Source organism: Elephas maximus, chromosome 7 (genome assembly GCF_024166365.1).
Source record: "Elephas maximus indicus isolate mEleMax1 chromosome 7, mEleMax1 primary haplotype, whole genome shotgun sequence".
NCBI classification, from domain to species: domain Eukaryota; kingdom Metazoa; phylum Chordata; class Mammalia; order Proboscidea; family Elephantidae; genus Elephas; species Elephas maximus.
The window spans coordinates 107243447-107264399 of NC_064825.1; the positions used below are offsets into that span (position 1 = coordinate 107243447).

The following is a 20953-nucleotide window of genomic DNA, read 5'->3' on the forward strand; positions in this document are numbered from 1 at the left end:
ATTACAAATCAGACAAAGGTCTAATCTCTATGATCTACAAGAAATTCCAACACCTGTACAACAAGAAGACAAATAATCCAATTAAAAAATGGGCAAAGGAAATGAACAGATACTTCACCAAAGAAGACATTCAAGTAGCTAACAGACACTTGAGGAAATGCTCTCAATCACTAGCCATTAGTGAAATGCAAATCGAAGCCACAGCGATATACCATCTCGCCCTGGGACCACTGGCACAAATCAAGAGAACAGGAAATAGCAAACATTGGAGAGGCTGTGATGTGACTGGAACTCTTCATGCACTGCTGGTGGGAATGCAAAATGGGACAACCATGTTGGAAAACAACATGGCACTACCTTAGAAAGCTAGAAATAGAAATACCATATGATCCAGCAACTCCACTCCTGGAAATATAACCTAGAGAGTTAAGAACTGTCACATGAATAGACATATGCACACCCATGTTCATTGAAGCATTGTTCACAATTACAAAAAGATGGAAACAACCTAGATGTCCATCAATAGATGACTGGGTAAACAAACTATGGTACATACACACAATGGAGTACTATGCAACGGTAAAGGACAGCGATGAATCTACAAAGCATCTGATAACATGAAGGAATCTAGAGGGCATTATGCTGAATGAAATAAGTCAACCACAAAAGGAAAAACATTCTATGAGACCACTACTATAAAAATTCATGACAAAGTCTGCACACAAAAAGAAACAATCTTTGGTGGTTTGGGAGGGGAGGGTTGGGGATTGAAAATACACTAAATAGATAACAATAAGTGGTAACTTTGCAAAGGGTAAAACAGTACACAGTCCTGGGGAAACAAACACAGCTAGTATAAGGCAAAATTATGGAAGCTTCATTGACACATCCAAACTCCCAGAGGGACTGAATTACTGGGCTGAGGGCTGTGAGGACCATGTTCTCGGGAACATCTAGCTCAGTTGGCATAGCATAACGTAGTTTATAAAAAATGTTCTACATTTTACTTTGATGAGTAGCGTCTTGGTTGTTAAAAGCCTGCGAGCGGCCCTCTAAGATACTCCACTGGTCTCACCCTTTCCAAAGCAAGAGGAAATGAAAAGAATTAATGATACAAAGGAAGGATTAGTCTGAAAGACTAATGGAAGACAATTGTCATGACCTCCACCAGAATGAGTCCAGTACAACTAGACGGTACCTGGCTACAACCACTGAATGCTCTGACAGGGATCACAATAGAGGGTCCTGGGGGACAGAGCTGGAGAAAAATGTAGAACAAAATTCTAACTCACGAAAAAAGACCAGACTTACTGGCCTGACAGAGACCGGAGAAACTGAGAATATGGCCAGCAGACACCCTTTTAGCACAGTAATGAAGTCACTTCCGAGGTTCATTCTTTATCCAAGCTTTAGACAGGCCCATAAAACAAAACAAGACTGAAGGGGCACACCAGCCCAGGGGCAGGGACTGGAAGGCAGGAGGGTGCAGGAAAGCTGGTAATAGAGAACCCAAGGTATAGAAGGGGGAGTGTTGACATGCTGTGGGGTTGTTAACCAATGTCCCCAAACAATATATGTACTGTTTAATAAGAAGCTGGTTTGTTCTGTAAACCTTCATCTAAAGTGCAATTAAAAAAAGAAATTACCTTTCTTCCTGTTCTTAATGCAAGTGTTATAAATACATTTATCGTTTTAAGCTAACAGAGAAATACCAATGTAATACTGTGTTTTGCATTGATTCAAAGATTAATGTGGTAGGATATCTTTTGTATAATGCAGCTGTATGGATTAAATAACTCTCCCTTTCAGGTCAGCCTCCTGGTATGAAAAATAAGTGTACAGAATGAAAGGATCTATACAAACCCTAAAAGCTTTAGCATTAATTCATAGAAATCTTGTGAATGTAAGTAACCGAAAACTTATAGAATATTGTAAGGTCAAAAGGAAAAATCAACAAGGCAAATGTTTCATTTCTATGGCCCTTTTCACTGCAACATGTACCTCTTTGTTTCTCAGGCTGTAAATCAATGGATTTAACATGGGAATCACTAGTGTGTAGAACACAGCAACCACCTTTTCCTGTTCTACAGAATACTGGGAGCTTGGCTGAATGTAACTAAAGCTCAAGGTACCATAGAATATGGTCACAGCAGTCAGGTGAGAGGCACAGGTGGAGAAGGCTTTCCGTCTGCCTGATGCTGAGTGGATCCTCAGTATTGCAACAAGGATGAACACATAGGAAATGATCACAATCAAGAAGGTGGCCATGGCAATGGCTCCAGAGAAGGTTAACAGCAACAACTCATTCACAGAGGTATCTGACCACGACAGCTTTAGCAGTGAGGGGATATCACAGAAGAAGTGGTTGACGACATTTGGGCCACAAAAGAACAGTCTGCCCAAGCTTATCGTGTGTATTAATGAGTTCACTGTTCCACATGCCCATGACCCAGTGACCAATACTACGCACTTTCTCTTAGACATGGCTAGAGTGTAAAGCAAAGGGTTCACGATGGCCACATAATGGTCATAGGCCATCACCGACAGCAAGAAACCTTCTGTGGTAACGAACACCCCGAAACACAAATGCTGCACCATGCAAGCAGGGAAAGAAATGGTTCCCTTCACAACCAGAAGGTTTCTCAGCATTTGGGGTGCAATTGCAGATGAATAGCAGGCGTCTACAAATGAAAGGCAGCTGAGGAAAAAATACATGGGCGTGTGGAGCTTGGGAGTGGTGTGGATTAAGAAGATCATGCCCAGATTCCCCGCCAAGGTAATGGCATAAATCACCAGGAAGAACACGAAAAGCACAATTTTCATTTCAGCCTGATCTGTCAGTCCCAAAAGAATAAACTCACTAACAACTCTCAAATTCTCTGCAGCCATGTGCTTGTTTGTTTTCACAAAATCTGCTGAGAAAAAAGATACAGGGGTTATAATTTATCAGGCAAAGATGGTAAATACAGATTAAGATCAAGTGCAGAGAATGACTGCATTGGTTTTTGAAATAATAATATGTATTTTTCCCATTCTGAGTTTTGTCACCAATAAAATTAATAGCTGGATTAGATGGTCTCAAATTTTCTTTCCAGAAGTCCCTCAGTGTTTGAAAGGCTTAACCTGCTCACTGCTAACTAAAAAGTTGGTGATTCGAGACCACCCAATAGCACCTTAGAAGAAAGGTCTGGTGATCTATTTTAAAAAATTATCTGTTCAAAACCCTAATGAGCACTCTGACACTCTGACACACACGAGGCTGTCATGAGTTGGGGTCGATGTGATGGAAACTGGTTTGGATTTTGTACTAATTTTCTTCTGAAAAAAATTTTAATTATTATTATAGTCCATAGAAACCAATGTGCCAAAAAAACAGAAGCGTCTCTCAAAGTTTTAGCCTGACTCTAACATGTCTATCTCGTTGACAGAGTGATGCTAGCACTAAGAAAACCCAGACAGTCATTGAAACTAACGAGAGCATACATAATACATGTAGTTAAATAATTAAATCATCACTCAGTGTACCACGTTTCTTTGTTTTTTTTTTTTAATATGAAATTATTGAATAGGAAGTCTCCAAAATAATCTTTATTTTTGAAGTTGTATATGGAATTGATCCACAAATGCATTATTATAGGGACCACAGTACCACAAACTGAAAGACGAGTGGTGGATTATAGAAATCAAAGAGGCCACCATTATGGCAACATAGCTCATGTATCTATCAAGAGATGACATTTAAAAGCGTCAAGGAATCTAGTTTGTGGAGCCATCAAAGGCTTTTAGTGGCATTGGCTAACTCTGAAACTCGTTATACAAAAGTCTGTCCCTCGTTTGCTACCTTTAAAAGTAGCCACCTTTCTGGTGTCTGGGGGATCTTCTCCAAGGCCATGGTAGAAGAACAGCCCTGCAGAGTTATTAACTCTGGGAATGGATTCAGAAACTTGTGACTTTCATGTCAGGAACAGAAGGAATCTCTGCTTTTCATGAGACCACACATAAATTTATAAAACTAAACAAACAGACTAATTGAAAATACAACTATATATACTCACCAATTGATCTTTGATACTCCTTCGTATTCTTCATCCTATAATAGATACATAAGACTCTTTAAGACTCTCTAAAAAAAACACATTTCTGTTATATGGCTAGTTACCTACACCTTATTTTCAAAGCTGTCCTTATTAAGAACCAACTCTCTCTCACTCTCTCTGTCTTTCCCTTATTCTCTATGAGAGTGTAGTTTTAGACGTGAGTAGATACAAATAGTGATGAATTTAACGTGTCTGTATTTTATAGTACTTATTTATTTTGGAGTCCTTGGGAGGTACAAACAGAGAACGCACTGGATTGCTAACTTAAAGATTGGAGGCTCAAGTACACCAGAGGTGTCTAGAAGAAAAGCCTGAAAATCTATTTCTGAAAAATGGGCAATTGAAAACCCTATGGAGTACAGTTCTCTTCTGACACACATGGGGTTGCCATGAGTCAGGGTCAACTGGACTATAACTGTTTTTTTAAATTTATTTTAATTAAAACATTTTAATTGATACAACAGGAAGGAGGCATGAATCCTTTAGACAGGTAGCAAATCATACCCCACCCAATAACTGGCTTTATTTTGTTGTACAAGTTATTTCACTTTTTAGATTCTGGATATAATTATATTTACTTCTCTAACATTGCTGAGGAGGATTGAAGGAGGCAATTCTAACAAATATTTACTGTTTCACTGAGGTCAAATTAAGCACTTTATTATTTAGATTGTTACATAGTTATATGAATTCTAGCTACCTAGTTACCTAGATAGAACTGCTCTATACATTTAGGGTGTGAAATCTTTGGCTTCAGGGTGATTGATATAAAAGTTTGAAAATATTGTGTAATCATGCTGTTTTGTATTTTGGAGCATTCCCACAATGATTAAGTACTGTTTATGTAACTATTTTTATTTTTAGTAATTAAATGGACATTCCAAATAATTGTTTACTTATTAGCCTTGTTAAGTAAAAGATAAATAAAATACATATCTGTGTTTTTTCATGATTACCCACAGGTTGGTTGGTTGGTTTGTTTTTAGAGACTATCAACAAATTTGACAATTTGGAAGAGTAAGGTCAACAAACAACTATAAGCCTGAATATTGAAGAACTGCACTTTTATAGATTGAATTTCCATCTGTTCTTTCTTCTGCCACCCTACTGAATATTTTTATCAATGAAAGAGTAAGACTTATACATATGAGTTTAATTTCAAACTATAATTTAGGAAATAAAATTATTAAAAAAGTTAGAAATGGACTTATAGTAATTACCCAATTATAACACTATATAACTTTGATAGGAGAAGTTGGTGGCAATGATGTAAAAGGTATTAAATAAGAAGATAAGGTGTTGGCTTACATGCTCTTTGATTCCAAAGTCTGATAGAATGCTACATAGTTGAAATTTTCAGTTATCTGAAGAATAATTGCTAAATATAAGAATATTCAAAGAATTAGGAAGGCAATCAAATAAATAAATTTAACTTACCAAAGATGGAAGAAAGTTTTGGAAACAACTTATTGAGAATGTTCATGTCTATTACCATGGTTTCTTCAAATTTATTCAGAAAGGGGAAGTATTTTTTTTTATTTTTTTGAAAATACAAATATTCAAATTTTAAGAGTAGAAAGCTGAAGATTATTTTAGACAAGTAAAGTTTAGGCTTCATTACAAAATGTACAACCTAATTGCAGCAGTGGTTTTACATCTGTAATTATTTCCCCACAGAGGGCAAATTTGAAAAAAGGGACAGACAGGTATATATATATAACTTTTGTTCTAATGAGGCCAGAGTCCTGCTCATCAGTTCAGACACTGATTAAACTAATACAACCACAAAAACAAAAATTACCCTTTGGACTGTGCTCTGATTTCTCCAGGGACTTTCTCAAGTATCTCCATGGATCTGGTTTCCTCTAAGGTAGGTAATACACAAAATATTACAAAAAGTGGAGGGAATCATGGAGCCAAGGGTGAGAAAATATTAGAAACATTGGTTGTAAAAAATTTGTCTGAAAGAAATAGCGTTTCATTAACATGTAATGTGGTCTGGGACTACCCTTGGTAAGGCAGAAATACATAAATGGGATCAGGCTTGATCGTAGCTATTTTCTTCTAATAACTTCTTATAAAGCAACACCCCACCACTCCTACACACACTTGTGTTGATAGATAGCCTAAAGGTGCACTCTATAAATGGCAAAATGGCCACATGACACTGTTATCAGATATCATATTTAGCTTCAATATTATCATTCTTTTAAGAAGTATTGCTTAAGGGACAAATACAAAGTAGACATTGTGTTGGACACCATGAAGATAATGGTTATGAAAAATAAATAAACATACATAGTTGGACTTCCACTTCTAACAAAATGGGAGACTAGATTTAACTAAACTCTCCTCAAAAATTTAAATAAATAGATGATAGATAATCAGACTGACAGATGGATAGATAGATAAATGGGGATACTTGAAATACTGCCTGTAAGTGTAAAACACTGTAAGATTTATAGATTAACTTATTAAAAACAAAAACTAATTGTCTTTGAACTCAAAATGAAGAAAAAGCAAAAACCTGAGGTAAACACTGAGAGTGGTACCATGATTCTCCTAGAAATTTTGTTAAACTTCATGATTGAGCACACGGAGTTCAATATATGCAAAAAGATGCATATCTGGACCACAGCAGTCATAGAAGCTTCATAGACACATCCAAGCACTCTGAGGCACTGAGTTACTGAGGCTGAGAGCTGGGGACCACTGTCATGGAGGTCATCTAGGTCAACTGACATAACATAGTTCGTGAAGAGAATGTTCTATATCCAACTTTGGTGAGTAGCGTCTGAGGTATCGAAAGCCTGTGAGCAGCCATCTAAGATACGTAATGGAGGTCCAGAGGACTAATGGACCACATGAGCCCCAGCCTCCACCAGCCCGAGCCTAGAAGATCCACATGGTGCCTGGTGTCTGGCTACTACCAAGGAAGGGCTCTGACAGAGATCACAATAGAAGGTCCCTGACAGAGCAGGAGAAAAATGGAGAGCAAAATTCAAATTCATACACATACACAAAAACAAACAAAAAACAGACGTACTGGTCTGACAGTGACTGGAGGAACACCTGAGACTATGCCTCCCAGCACCCTTTTCACTCAGAACTGAAAATACTGCTCTATGTAGCTCACCTTTCAGCCAAAGATTAGACAGGTCTATAAAACAAACGATTAGACACCTGGGAAACATGCTTCTTCGTTCAGTCATATATAAAAGCCAAAAAGGGCAACACCTTCCCAAAAGCAAAGACAAGAAAGCAGGAAGGGAGAGGGAAAACACATGGATAGAAACTAGGAACCCAGGATGGGGAAGGGGAGAGTGTTGACACATCACAGGAATTGCAACCAATGTCAGAATTGCTGAGTGAGGAACTCATTTTCTCTAAAAACTTTCACCTAAAGCACAATTTAAAAAAAAAGAAAAAGATGTTAAGACTTTGGCACCACAAAAAAATAAGAAAGCTCATTGTAACCCACATATAAGTGTGTTACCTCTGAAAAAATGACATTCTCTTTGCAAATGCTAGCTAAATAAAACTGCTTATAAGCAAAACTTTTCAGTAAGCTTACCGAGCATAACATGGCGCCCTGTTAGGGCAAAGAGCCGCCTCTGAGAACCTGTAACCACAGACTTGGCCTCAGGTAAGTGAAAATGTGGGTATTGCTGACCACACAACTAAGGCAACTTCAACCTGAGAAATCAGCTTAAATGTGTTCAGGTTAGTAGCACTGTGGGAGCTCTCACAGGAGCAAATGGTAATCTTCTATGGAGGGGTACAATCTCAAACAGCCTTCTAGGATTATCAAGAGGGAAAAATAAGCAAACAAAAAAATCAATAGCTACAGTTGCCTTCAGTCAGTTCTCACTCACAGCGATCCCATGTACGTCAGAGGACAACTGTGCTCCATAGGTTACTCGGTGGGTGGTTTTCAGAAGTGGATCACCAGGCCTTTCTTCTGAGGCACTTCTGAACGGACTTGAATGTACAACTTTCAGGTTAGCAGCAGTGTTTTAACAATTTGAGTTGCCAGGGACCCTATCACAAAGAAAAGGCTCTGTTAAATGTGAACTCAGTAAGCAATTGCAAAACAAAGGGAAAGCACATCTCCAAAAGCAAGAGTCCAGAAATTAATAAACATACTTTAAATGTTTAAAGAAGTAAAGGTTGTCAAAACACTTTTTAAAGAGTAAAAGGAATGACACCTCTTCCAAAAAAACCAGGGTTACAGAATGAACGAACTGGCTCTACTCTACGCAATGGTTCTGGAAGAGAACAAACAAATACCTACGAATAAACCTAGCTAGACAGAAAGGAGTTGTGTGTTTGTGTGGGAAAGAAATGGTAGCCTATTGCTTTGAGACAGATTAGATCATAGTAAGAAACTCTTCTGTGGAAAGGACAATAAATGGTTCATTTGTTTTGTCTCCAAAATTGTCCTGGCAGGAACATTATCTCCCAATATCACTGCTTCTGACACCAGTCAAAAAAAAAAAAAAAACAAGGGCAACCCATATTTCCCCTTAGGTCAGTAGGAAACTGTAGATTGTGACTAAAATAAGAATATATGAGGTAGAGTGGATGACTACTGCATATACCCTCTTTCTGACACTCCTTTCTACCTGCTTGTGAACTTAAGGCATAAAAGGCTTTGAAAAGTGAAGCATCCTGGGAAAAGTTAGAGAGGTTCTGTGCTGGCATGATTGCTTCATAAGGGACATAATGGGATGGGGTGAGAGACTAATGGGAGGTGTGATGACAACTGATACTTTCTCATTTTGAAGAATGTCCTGCTTTCAATAACTCACCAACATGAGTTATGAGGCTCTGCCCTTTAGCCGTGGGTAACCATAATTGGCCAAGGGACAGAATTCTCCAGAGGAATATGAGTTTGACGCTAAAAATAACTAGGCACCTAAAGAGACTCACTTCTTTAACTCCACATCCTGTAAGAGAGGATGGTAGTGCTATTAGAAAGCCTTCCACAGGGTGAGCCAAAATCTAATTATTTAGGTTTAAAGAATAAAAAAGTGTTGACCTGGATGTTGGTGAGTGAGCTGGCTAACACTGATTTCTGGCTTATAAACTCAATGTCAAATATATTTATGGGCAAAATACAAAATTAAAATATATTTGATGGAGACCTACACAGAGTTTAGAAAATGTTTTCCTAATTAATAATCAATTCATTGTTAATTTTCTCCTGGTGTTATTGTTATTTTCATTCTAATTTCTTATATAGACTAAGCGGGGCAGCATGGAGCTAGGGCCCTGATAATAGTTGTTTACTTATATCTAAAATTTCATTTTCACTGTTATCCCCATTGTTGAGAACCTCTTTGATTTTTCTTTTTGGTTGATTTTGTGATCCATTTAATTTTCAATAATTCTTAGAGTAAGGCATATTTTAGTTGCCAAATGGAATTCTTACTCACTTTGTAGAACTCTCATTTTCTTAGCTTGTCTTCCCCAGTGATTTGAAATTTTATGGAAAAGGTAGAATTTGTATATAACAGTTGTGAAGACAGAGTTTAAAAATGTAATTATTTGTACACTTATGTGTGTGTGTATGTGTGTGTGTAACCAATGCTCCATCAAGCTACTGTTTGCTTAAATATAGCCAAGGTCATGAGTATTGTTTTCCCACTGAATCATTGTTTCTATGGAATACAAAAACAAGCACACCTCCAAGTATGAATAAATATTTAATAAGATATATTAGCATATCCTTCGTGGTAGAGGGAATACTGTTTTTACCCATATGTACATAACATGCATTTATCAGAACATAGATGGAAAAAAATCCTGATCAGTCCATGGAAGAACCAGAAATAAAATCAGTTATCTAAAGAGCTGTGACAAGTTGGTTTTCTTTCACTTATAATTAATTTACTCATATTAACCACCATACATATGAATACACATGAAAGTAAATGCACACGTATGCATATTTGTCACAGAGTTGAAGTATTACACTTAAATATATTAGTCGAATAACTATAATTAGCATTACAATGATTGTGATGATCATCCCCTTTGGAAATACATTTGTATGGATTGAGATTCATATCTCACATTAGTAAATGTCTTATTTCTTTAAATCAACTTACATCCATGTCCTGTTCCAACGTGTACCTGTAAAGCCAATCAGTTTTACAATAGCTTATTTTGTTAATATGAAAGATAAAAATTACTTTTCCTCTTCTACAGATTGTCATTCTTGCTAGCATATTGATTGTACATTCATTGTTAACTATGAGCTAGCAAATATAAAATTGTTTAATTATTTCAAAAGTTTTCTGAATAGTTTGAAATCCCTCAGATTGTCTCCAAGATATCAGTGGTTAAGAGAGGTTTCAAAATACATACAAATGTTTCTGGTATTAGTCATTTTTATTTGAGATATAAATATTATCCACTGCACGTTTGGTAACAGAATAGCATTTCTAAAATGGTAGAAAGCTATACAATTAAGAAACCCATCATTACAAAATTGATGCTCTAGGCAGGTGTTAGCACGAAGCATCTGATTTAAAGATTGCTGGGTAGGCATATATTATTTAATTGTTTGAAAGGAAGTGAATGGGATTTTTAAAAGAAAAGAAGGATTTTGAATTCTACCTACTCCATAATTACTTTAGGGGTCATTCCATACATGTATTTAAATTTGTTAAGTAAATTTCTTAGTAAGAGTATATTATTGCAAGCTGAGAATTATATAATACAATGATTTTCCCACAATAACTCTTTTATTGCTGAGGGCACTGAGGTTTAAGAAGAGGAAAATCTTGTTTCAAATTAAATTCACCTTTTTAGCTAACATGAAGATTTAGAGAAGTTTGAATTGTGATTTAAGTTTTAAAAATAAAGAAAAATATCAGGCATAAAATTATTTTAATTTTCTCAGTATATAAAAAAGATTTTTTTAGAAAAAGACCTAACTATATATCTCTAAATCTTAGCATGTGTGTGTATTCAGTTCTTCATGTATCACAAATGATACGCTTAACTCAGTGGATTGATTGGTAGATTCAAATATTAATGGCCTACATTCTTAGAAGAGCTGAATTTTAAGCTACCATTTTCTAAAACACAGCTATGCAGAAAGTCACTTCCACTTTTCAGGCTTGTGTTTTGGGTGAACAATTCACATTAAGAAAAAAAAATTGTGTAATAATTAGAAACTCTAGAATTCTTTGAATTCATGTGAACATTCGTAGATGGAGAACTGACCTGTAGAATGTTGTAGTATTAACATTGTTCTTGTCGCATGACATCCAGTTGATTCTGATTCATAGTGACCCTATAGGACAGAGCAGAACTGTCTCATAGGGTGTCCTAGGCTGTGATCTTTATGGGAACAGATAAGCAGGTCTTTTCTTCCACCGAGCAGCTGCTGGGTTTGAACCACATACTTTTTGGTTAGCATCCCTGGCTTAATCATTTTGCCACCAGGGTCCTTGTACTATGCATAAAAAAAAAAAAAAAAAAAAAATTATTGACTTGAAATTAACAGGGGCGGTATTTCATTTCTATGACTCTTTTCACAGCATCCTTCACCTCCTTGTTTCTCAGACTATAAATCAATGGGTTTAACATGGGAATCACCAGTGTATAGAACACAGAAACTATCTTCTCTTGTTCTATAGAATACTGGGAGCTTGGCTGAATGTAATTAAAGCTCAAGGTACCATAGAATATGGTCACAGCAGTCAGGTGAGAGGTGCAGGTGGAGAAGGCTTTCCGTCTGCCTGATGCTGAGCGGATCCTCAGTATAGCAACAAGGATGAACATGTAGAAAACGATCACAATCAAGAAGGTGGTCATGGCAATGACTCCAGAGAAGATTAACAGCAGCAACTCATTCACGGAGGTATCAGAACATGACAGCTTTAGCAGTGTGCGAGCATCACAGAAGAAGTGACTGACAACATTTGATCCACAGAAAGACAGTCTCCCCAAACTTGTTGTATGTATCAATGAGTTAATCATCCCACCAGTGCAAGACCCAACGACCAACCCTACACACTTTCTCTTAGACATGGCTGTTGTATAAAGCAAAGGATTCGCAATGGCCACATGATGGTCACAGGCCATCACTGAAAGTAAGAATCCTTCTGAGGTAACGAACGCCCCAAAAAACAAATGCTGCACTATACAGGTGGAGACCGAAATGGTTTCCCTCACAACCAAGAAGTTGATCAGCATTTTAGGTGCAATAACTGATGAATTACAGGCATCTACAAATGAAAGGCAGCTGAGGAAAAAATACATGGGTGTGTGGAGCTTGGGAGTGACGTGGATTAAGAAGATCATGCCCAGATTCCCCACCAAGGTAATGGCATAGATCTCCAGGAACAACCCCCAAAGCACAATTTTCAATACAGCCTGATCCGTCAGTCCTAAAATAATAAACTCAGTAACAACTGTCAAATTCTTTTCAGCCACTCGTTAATTCTTTTTTCCTGAAATCTAGTGTGAAAAAGGAAAGTGTATTATTATGGATACAGGCATATTTGGCATGTATTAACATCAGCTGGAAGCATTCCTATAGCTGTGTCTTGGATAAATATGATTTTTTTCCCAAACCTAAATTTCCTCATTTATAATATTAGGAGCATGACTAGATTGTCTCAAAATTTTTACATTGTTAGTTATGCTTCTGTCTTACGAGCAAATATGTGTAAAAGCATTTTGAATTTCAAAAAATTTTAATGTGTTACTAAAGCGTCTGACTCAATAGAAAGATGGTATTGGCATGAAGAACACTGGTGGCAACTGAAAAGTAACCATAAAGTTAATTAAATTCTATTTTCAACTCTCAATTGGGATATAACCCATTGCGTTTGAGAAGACTGTGACTCGTAGTGACCATTTAGGACAGAGTAGAACTGCCCCACAGGATTTCCAAGAAGCTGCTGGTGGGTTTGAACTGCCAACCCTTTGGTTAGCAGCTGCACCTCTTAACCACTACGCCACCAGGGCTTTCTACAAATTGGGATATAGACTGAGTAAATGAAAAGATCTAAAATCATATGTACTATTGATCTGGGTTTTGGGTTATTGATTATGCAGTGAATTTACAGACACACTATTACATAGCCAGAGAACTAGCCTAGATTATGAGGTACAGGGCCTAATTTCCACATATGATCCTATGATGTTCATAAAAGTGCCCAAATCTCTGTCTTCTCCCAATTCTTCCTCAGGAGCATCTGTGATGGAGACACTTAGTGGAATCATCCAGCTCTGACACTCACAGAACAAAAAGCTGCACCTGGCCTATGTGGAATTCAGTTCTTTGAACTATTATTTCAGGTACACAGTAGCCATATGGACACAAGTTAGCAACTGTACCACCCATATGTAACTAGTGACCACTATACTAGATTTTGGGAAACTCTGCTAGCGTAGTGGTTCAGTGCCACGGCTGCTAACCAAGAGATCGGCAGTTCGAATCTGTCAGGCGCTCCTTGGAAACTCTGTGGGGCAGTTCTGCTCTGTCCTATAGGGTCGCTATAGGGTCGTTATGAGTCGGAATCGACTCCACGGCACTGGGTTTCGTTTTGGTTTTGGTATATTGAATGTTACAGGTTCTAGCATGACTCCATCACTGCAAAAATTTCCATTGGCTAGAGCGCTCTTCTGACTCTCTGCCTCATCTTTTTAAAGAATCCATGGAGTGACATTTCTCAAGACAAGTGGATCTATTGTGAAGCTTTTATTGTGAGGATAATTAAGGGAATAGCATTTCTGAATGGAATTTAGAAGTTTAATTGCATTCATTGTCCTGGGGTTGCACATCTGAGGTGCTGTTACAAAGGTAATCGAGTGGTAGAAGGCTGAGTTGCATTAAATAACCTCTATATCAAAAAAAAAAAAAAAATTTTATATCCTTTACCCTCACCTGACTATCTGATTTAATATGTAAATTTTGTTACTAATCTGCTAAATATGAGGATATTTAAATAAAAAGTGAAACATTTTAACAAAATAAATAACTTACCAAAAGGTTTAAAGTTTCAGCTTTAGAAACTTCATGTCTGTTTCCATGTTTTTTGTCTCTTTTTCTCTTTTACTGAAAAAAAAATTCAGATTCAGATTAGCTGAAAGGATCATTAAATATTTACATAGTAAGAAGCTAAACAGAATTCCAGGTAAAATAATTGAAAGTAAATCTTAGTTGTTAATACGTAACTAACCGAACAGAAAATAACAAAAATTTAGCACGTTTAATTATGCCCTCTAAGAGGACAAATTTGGATAGAAGGGAGAGTACTATATACTTTCTACAGCAGCCTCTAGTGAGCAATCACTGAGCAACCGCTACACAGGGACAAATGAAACCTTCGGAAACACTGTTGCTTAAGGGATCTCACATTTGCCCATGGACGAGGTAGCTCCCTCCCTGAAGTGTACAATTAAAGAAAATGTTTTAAAAAGTTGAGGAAAACATCAAGCAGTAGGTGGGAGAATTCCTATATTCAGTAAAATATAGCAAAAACAATAATCAGAAACAATTTGTGTCAATAAACCTGTGAATTGTTTAAATAAGACATGGTTAGATATATTACTATGCTTTTGCTAAACCTTGACCTTATGCAGATTTGCCACATAAGGAATCATGACAAGTGTTACTATTTTTAAAAACTTCTTTAGAAGCAACAACACACACACACAGAGCGTGGAAATGATTTTCTGTGAGTTGAGTAACTCTATTTTCATTTTAATGTGCAGTGTGGGTTTTGAAAGAATCCTGCTAGAAATCTATTTTAAATTCAATATTTATATTCATTAAATTATTATGGAGGGATGATAAACTCTTGGCATTTTATTACACATTAAAGATGAAGAAGTTACAAAACATCACTGGGGATTTATTTTTAGAAAGATTGAAGAAAAAATGACTTCCCAGAACACATATTTGACAATATCTAAAAATGGTGTTTTAAAATTATGGAGCATCTTTCAAGTTGATAGGTGAACCACAGCAGATAAAGGAAGACCCTCCTGGAAGAAAAGAAATGAGAAAGATGTAAAAATGAACTAATATATGCATTGCCTGAAGGCTTTTTTCAATCTCTGTAACTGGCATTTTAGATTTTAATAACTCTGCTTCTGATTAGGAGAAAATTTTCAGGAAACACATATCTGATGAGGGCCTAATATCCAAAGTATATATATATGAAGAAAAAAAATTCTCCAACTTAACACTAAAAAGAAAAACAATAAAAAATTGGGCAAAGGATTAGAACAATTCATTAAAAAGGATATCAAATAGCCAACAAACAAAGATAAGACGCTCCACTTCATTAACCATTAAAACCATTGTCATGGAGTCGACTCTGAATCACAGCAACACCGTACAACAGAACAGAACTGCCCCATAGTGTTTCCAAGGCTGAAATCTTAATGGAAAAAGACCGCTACATCTTCTGCGGAGCTGCTGGTGGGTTAAAAACACCGACCTTTTTTTTTTTTTTTTTTAATGTTAGCACCCTAGCACTTTAACTATAGAGGAACCAGGGCTCCTTTCCTTAGAGAGATGCAAATCAAAACTACAATGAGAACGTCACTTCACTTCTTCTGTTCGCTTTAGCTACTGTGAGCTTAAGAACAACTTTCAGAGTCTCTTCTGACAGGCATTTTGGTCTTTTTTTCTTTCTGTCTTTTTAATGACCTTCTGTTTTCTTCATGCATGATGTCCTTGATGTCATTCCATGACTTGTCTGATCTTTGAATATTAGTGTTCATTGCATGAAGTCTTTTCTTAAGGTGGTCTCTAAATTCAGGTGGGATACAATCGAAGCCATACTTTGACACTCCTGTACTTGTTTTAATTTTCGTCAACTTCACCTTGCTTAAGAGCAATTGATGGCCTGTTCCATAGTTGGCCCCTGCCTCGTCCTGACTGGTGGTACTGAGCTTTTTCATTCTCTTTCCACAGTCGCACTCAATTTGATTCTTGTATATTCCACCTGGCAAGGTCCTCGTATACAGTCACTGTTTATTTTGTTGAATAAAGGTATTTGTGATAAAGAAGTCATTGATCTTGTAAAATTCTATCATGCAGTCTCAGCATTGTCTTTGTCTCCAAGGCAGTATTTTTCACCTGCCAATCTTTCTTCTTTGTTCCTAATTTTTGCATTCCAGTTGCCAGTGATTATAAATATATCTTGATTGCATATTTGATCAATTTCAGACTGCAGAAGTTGGTAAAAATCTTCAATTTCTTCATTTTTGGCCTTAGTGGTTGGTGCATAAATTTGAATAATAATTATATAAACTGGTCTTCCTCCTAAGGTGTCTGGGTATTATGCTATCACTGATAACGTTTTACTTCAGGATAGATCTTGAAATGTTCTTTTTGATGATAAAGGTGATTCCATTCCTTTTCAATTTATCATTCCAGGTATAGTAGACCATACGATTGTCTGATTCCAAATGGCCGGTAACAGTCCATTTCAGGTCACTGTAATGCCGCTATGAGTTAGAATCAACTTAACGATAACAGGTTTGGTTTTTTTATTTCAAATGCCTAGGATATCAATTTTTATATGTTCTATTTCATCTTTGATGATTTCCAATTTTCCTAGGTTTGTACTTCGTACATTCCACATTTCCATTATTAATGAATGTTTGCAGCTGTTTCTTCTTATTTGGAGTTGTGCCACATTAACAAATGAAGGTAACAAAAGCTTTACTCTATCCGCGTCATTAAGTTCAACTCTACTTTGAGGGGACAGCTCTTCCCCAGTTGTATTTTGAGTTTCTTCCAACCTGAGGGGCTCATCTTCCAGCACGATAGCAGACAGTTTTCTGCTCCTATTCACAAGCTTTTCACTGGCCAGTTTTTTCAGAAGTAGACAGCCATGTCCTTCTTCCTAATCTGTCTTAGTCTGGAAGCTCAGCAGAAACTAGTCCACCAACAGTGATCCTGCTCATATTTGAAATATGTGTGGCAAAGCTTCCAGTGTCACAGAAACACACGAGCCACCACAGTAAGACAAACTGACAGACACTTGGTGGATTGTAAACGTAGAACTACTATGTTGTTGTTGTTGTTAGGTGCCGTCGAGTCGGCTCTGACTCATAGTGACCCTATGCACAACGGAACGAAACACCGCCTGGTCCTGAGCCATCCTCACAATCCTTGTTATGCTTGAGCTCATTGTTGCAGCCACTGTGTCAATCCACCTTGTTGAGGGTCTTCCTCTTCTCCGCTGACCCTGTACTCTGCCAAGCATGATGTCCTTCTCCAGGGACTGATCCCTCCTGACAACATGTCCAAAGTATATAAGAGGCAGTCTCGCCATCCTTGCCTCTAAGGAGCATTGTGGCTGCACTTCTTCCAAGACAGATTTGTTCGTTCTTTTGGCAGTCCAGGGTATATTCAATATTCTTCGCCAACACCACAATTCAAAGGTGTCAACTCTTCTTCAGTCTTTCTTATTCATTGTCCAGCTTTCACATGCATATGATGTGACTGAAAATACCATGGCTTGGGTCAGGCACCCGTTAGTCTTCAGGGTAACATCTTTGCTCTTCAACACTTTAAAGAGGCCCTTTGCAGCAGATTTGCCCAATACAACGCGTCTTTTGATTTCTCGACTGCTGCTTCCATGGCTGTTGATTGTGGATCCAAGTAAAATGAAATGCTCACAACTTCAATCTTTTCTCCATTTATCACGATGTTGCTCATTGGTCCACTTGTGAGGATTTTTATTTTCTTTATGTTGAGGTGTAATCCATACTGAAGGCTGTGGTCTTTGAACTTCATTAGTAAGTGCTTCAAGTTCTCTTCACTTTCAGCAAGCAAGGTTGTGTCATCTGCATAACGCAGGTTGTTAATGAGTCTTCCTCCAAACCTGATGCCCCGTTCTTCTTCATATAGTCAAGCTTCTTGTATTATTTGTTCAGCATACAAATTAAAAAAGTATGGTGAAAGAATACAACCCTGACACACACCTTTCCTGACTTTAAACCAATCAGTATCCCCTTGTTCTGTCCAAACAACTGCTTCTTGATCCATGTAAAGGTTCCTCATGAGCACAGTTAAGTGTTCTGGAATTTGCCATTCTTCGCAGTGTTATCCATGATTTGTTACGATCTACACAGTCGAAGCCTTGGCAGAGTCAATAAAACAGAGGTAAACATCCTTCTGGTATTCTCTTCTTTCAGCCAGAATCCATCTGACATCAGCAGTGATAGCCCTGGTTCCACGTCCTCTTCTGAAACCAGCCTGAATTTCTGGCAGTTCCCTGTCGATATACTGCTGCAGCTGTTTTTGAATGATCTTCAGCAAAATTTTACTTGAGTCTGATGTTAATGATATTGTTCTATAATTTCCACATTCGGTTGGATCACCTTTCTTGGGACTAGCATAAATATGGACCTCTTCCAGTCAGTTGGCCAGGAAGCTGTCTTCCATATTTCTTGGCATAGAAGAGTGAGCACCTCCAGCACTGCATCTGTTTGTTGAAACATCTCAATTGATATTCCATCAATTCCTGGGGCCTTGTTTTTTGCCAATGCCTTCAGAGCAGCTTAGACTTCTTCCTTCAGTACCATCGGTTCCTGATCATATGCCACCTATTGAAATGGTTGAATATCGACTAATTCTTTTTGGTATAATGGCTCTGTGTATTCCTTCCATCTTCTTTTGATGCTTCCTGCATCATTTAATATTTTCCCCTTGGAATCCTTCACTATTGCAACTCGAGGCTTGAATTTTTTCTTCAGTTCTTTCAGCCTGAGAAATGCCAAGCGTGTTCTTCCCTTTTGGTTTTCCATCTCCAGCTCTTTGCACAAGTCATTATAATACTTTACTTTGTCTTCTCAAGAGGCCCTTTGAAATCTTCTGTTCAGTTCTTTTACTTCATGAATTCTTCCTTTTGCTTTAGCTGCTCAACACTCAAGAGTAAGTGTCAGAGTCTCCTCTGACATTCATCTTGGTCTTTTCTTTCTTTCCTGTCTTTTCAGTGACCTCTTGCTTTCTTCATGGATGATGTCCTTGATGTCATTCCACAACTCGTCTGGTCTTCGGTCACTAGCGTTCAATGTGTCAAATCTATTCCTCAGATGGTCTCTAAATTCAGGTGGGGTATATCCAAGGTCATATTTTGGCTCTCATGGACTTGTTCTGATTTTCTTCAGTTTCAGCCTGAACCTGCATATGAGCAATTGATGGTCTGTTCCACAGTTGGCCCCTGGCCTTGTTCTGACTGATGATATTGAGCTTTTCCATAGTCTCTTCCCACGGATGTAGTCAGTTTGGTTTCTGTGTGTTCCATCTGGCGAGGTCCATGTGTATTGTCGCCGTTTATGTTGGTGAAAGAAGGTATTTGCAATGAAAAAGTCGTTGGTCTTGCAAAATTCTATCGTTCGATCTCTGGCATTGTTTTTATCACCAAGACCATATTTTCCAAATACTAATCCTTCTTCTTTGTTTTCAACTTTTGCATTCCAATCGCCAGTATTTACCAATGCATCTTGACTGTATGTTCGATCAATTTCAGACTTCAGCAGCTGATAAAAATCTTCTATTTCTTCATCTTTGGCCCTAGTGGCTGGTGTGTAAATTTTAATAATAGTCATGTTTACTGGTCTTCCTTGTAGGTGTGTGGATATTATCCTATCACTGACAGCATTGTACTTCAGGATAGATTTTTGAAACATTCTTTTTGACAATGAATGCTACACCATTTCTTTTCGAGTTGTCATTCCCAGCATGGTAGACTATACCATTGTCCAATTCAAAATGGCCAGTACCAGTCCATTTCAGCTCACTTATGCCTAGGATATTGATGTTTATGCACTTCATTTCATTTTTGATGATTTCCAATTTTCCTAGATTCATACTTCATACATTCCAAGGCCCGATTATTAATGGCTGTTTGCAGCTGTTTCTTCTCATTTTGAGTCATGCCACATCAGCAAATGAAGGTCCCAGGTCTCCATCCACATCATTAAGGTCGACTCTACTTTGAGGTTGCAGCTCTTCCCCAGTCGTCTTTTGAGTGCCTTCCAACCTGGGGAGCTCATCTTCCAGCACTATATCAGACACTGTTCCATTGCTGGTCACAAGGTTTTCACTGGCTAATGCTTTTCAGAAGTAGACTGCTGGGTCCTTCTTCCTAGTCTGTCTTAGTCTGGAAGCTCAGCTGAAACCTGTCCTCCATGGGTGACCCAGATGGTATCTGAATACCAGTGGCATAACTTCCAGCCTCACAGCAACACACAAGCCCCCACAGTACGACAAACTGACAGACACGTAGGGGAGAACTACTATATGACCCAACAACCCCAATCCTAGGTACATACCCAGATCAAGTGGAAGCAAGAATGCAAATAGAAACCTGAATATTAATGTCCATTGCAGCACCATTCACAATAGCCAAAAGATAAAATATCCATCAACAGATGAATGGATAAACAAAATGGAGTATATAAACACAATGGAACACTCTTCAGCCACAAAGAAAAATGAAATTCTGATGCATGCCACTGCGTGAATAAACTTTGAAAACATCATGCTGAGTGAATTGAATCAGTTGCAAAAGGACAAATACTGTATGTTCTCAGTTACATGAAATAAGTAAATATACAGAAACAAAAGATTATTAGTGGTTAACAGGGGTAGAAGGGAAGGGGGAAGATTTGTTTAGGAGGCACTGAGTTTATGTTAATGGTGATGGAACGATTTGGAAAAGGATAACTAATGAGAATAATTGCACAATTTCAAGAATGTAATCAACGTTACTGAATTGTACACTTAGAGATTGTAGATGTTTTGTTACATATATTTTCACCACACGCACATACACGCACAACTTCACTGGCAGCACAGGACT

General features: G+C 37.6%; 2 protein-coding genes across 2 annotated transcripts; both read right to left on the reverse strand.

Annotated features, from left to right (window-relative positions):
- Positions 1–1950: 1950 nt before the first annotated feature.
- LOC126079868 (olfactory receptor 5J2-like) lies at positions 1951–2889 on the reverse strand. Its single transcript, XM_049891230.1, has one exon. The coding sequence runs from the start codon at positions 2887–2889 to the stop codon at positions 1951–1953; it is 939 nt and encodes a 312-aa protein (XP_049747187.1).
- An 8720-nt stretch (positions 2890–11609) lies between these two features.
- On the reverse strand, positions 11610–13343 carry LOC126080244 (olfactory receptor 1052-like). Its single transcript, XM_049891505.1, has 2 exons — positions 13232–13343; positions 11610–12547 (listed from the first exon to the last, which is right to left on the reverse strand). The coding sequence occupies exons 1-2, from the start codon at positions 13341–13343 to the stop codon at positions 11610–11612; spliced, it is 1050 nt and encodes a 349-aa protein (XP_049747462.1).
- Positions 13344–20953: the final 7610 nt, after the last annotated feature.

Excerpts from the sequence above, each read along its gene's own strand:
- LOC126080244 (XM_049891505.1), bottom strand. The coding sequence starts at position 13,343 with ATGATTCCACTAAGTGTCTCCATCACAGATGCTCCTGAGGAAGAATTG. Across the intron at positions 12,548-13,231 it reads ATATGTGGAAATTAGGCCCT|TGGCTGAAAAGAATTTGACA; the intron begins GTACCTCATAAT and ends AGAATTAACGAG.
- LOC126079868 (XM_049891230.1), bottom strand. The coding sequence starts at position 2,889 with ATGGCTGCAGAGAATTTGAGAGTTGTTAGTGAGTTTATTCTTTTGGGA.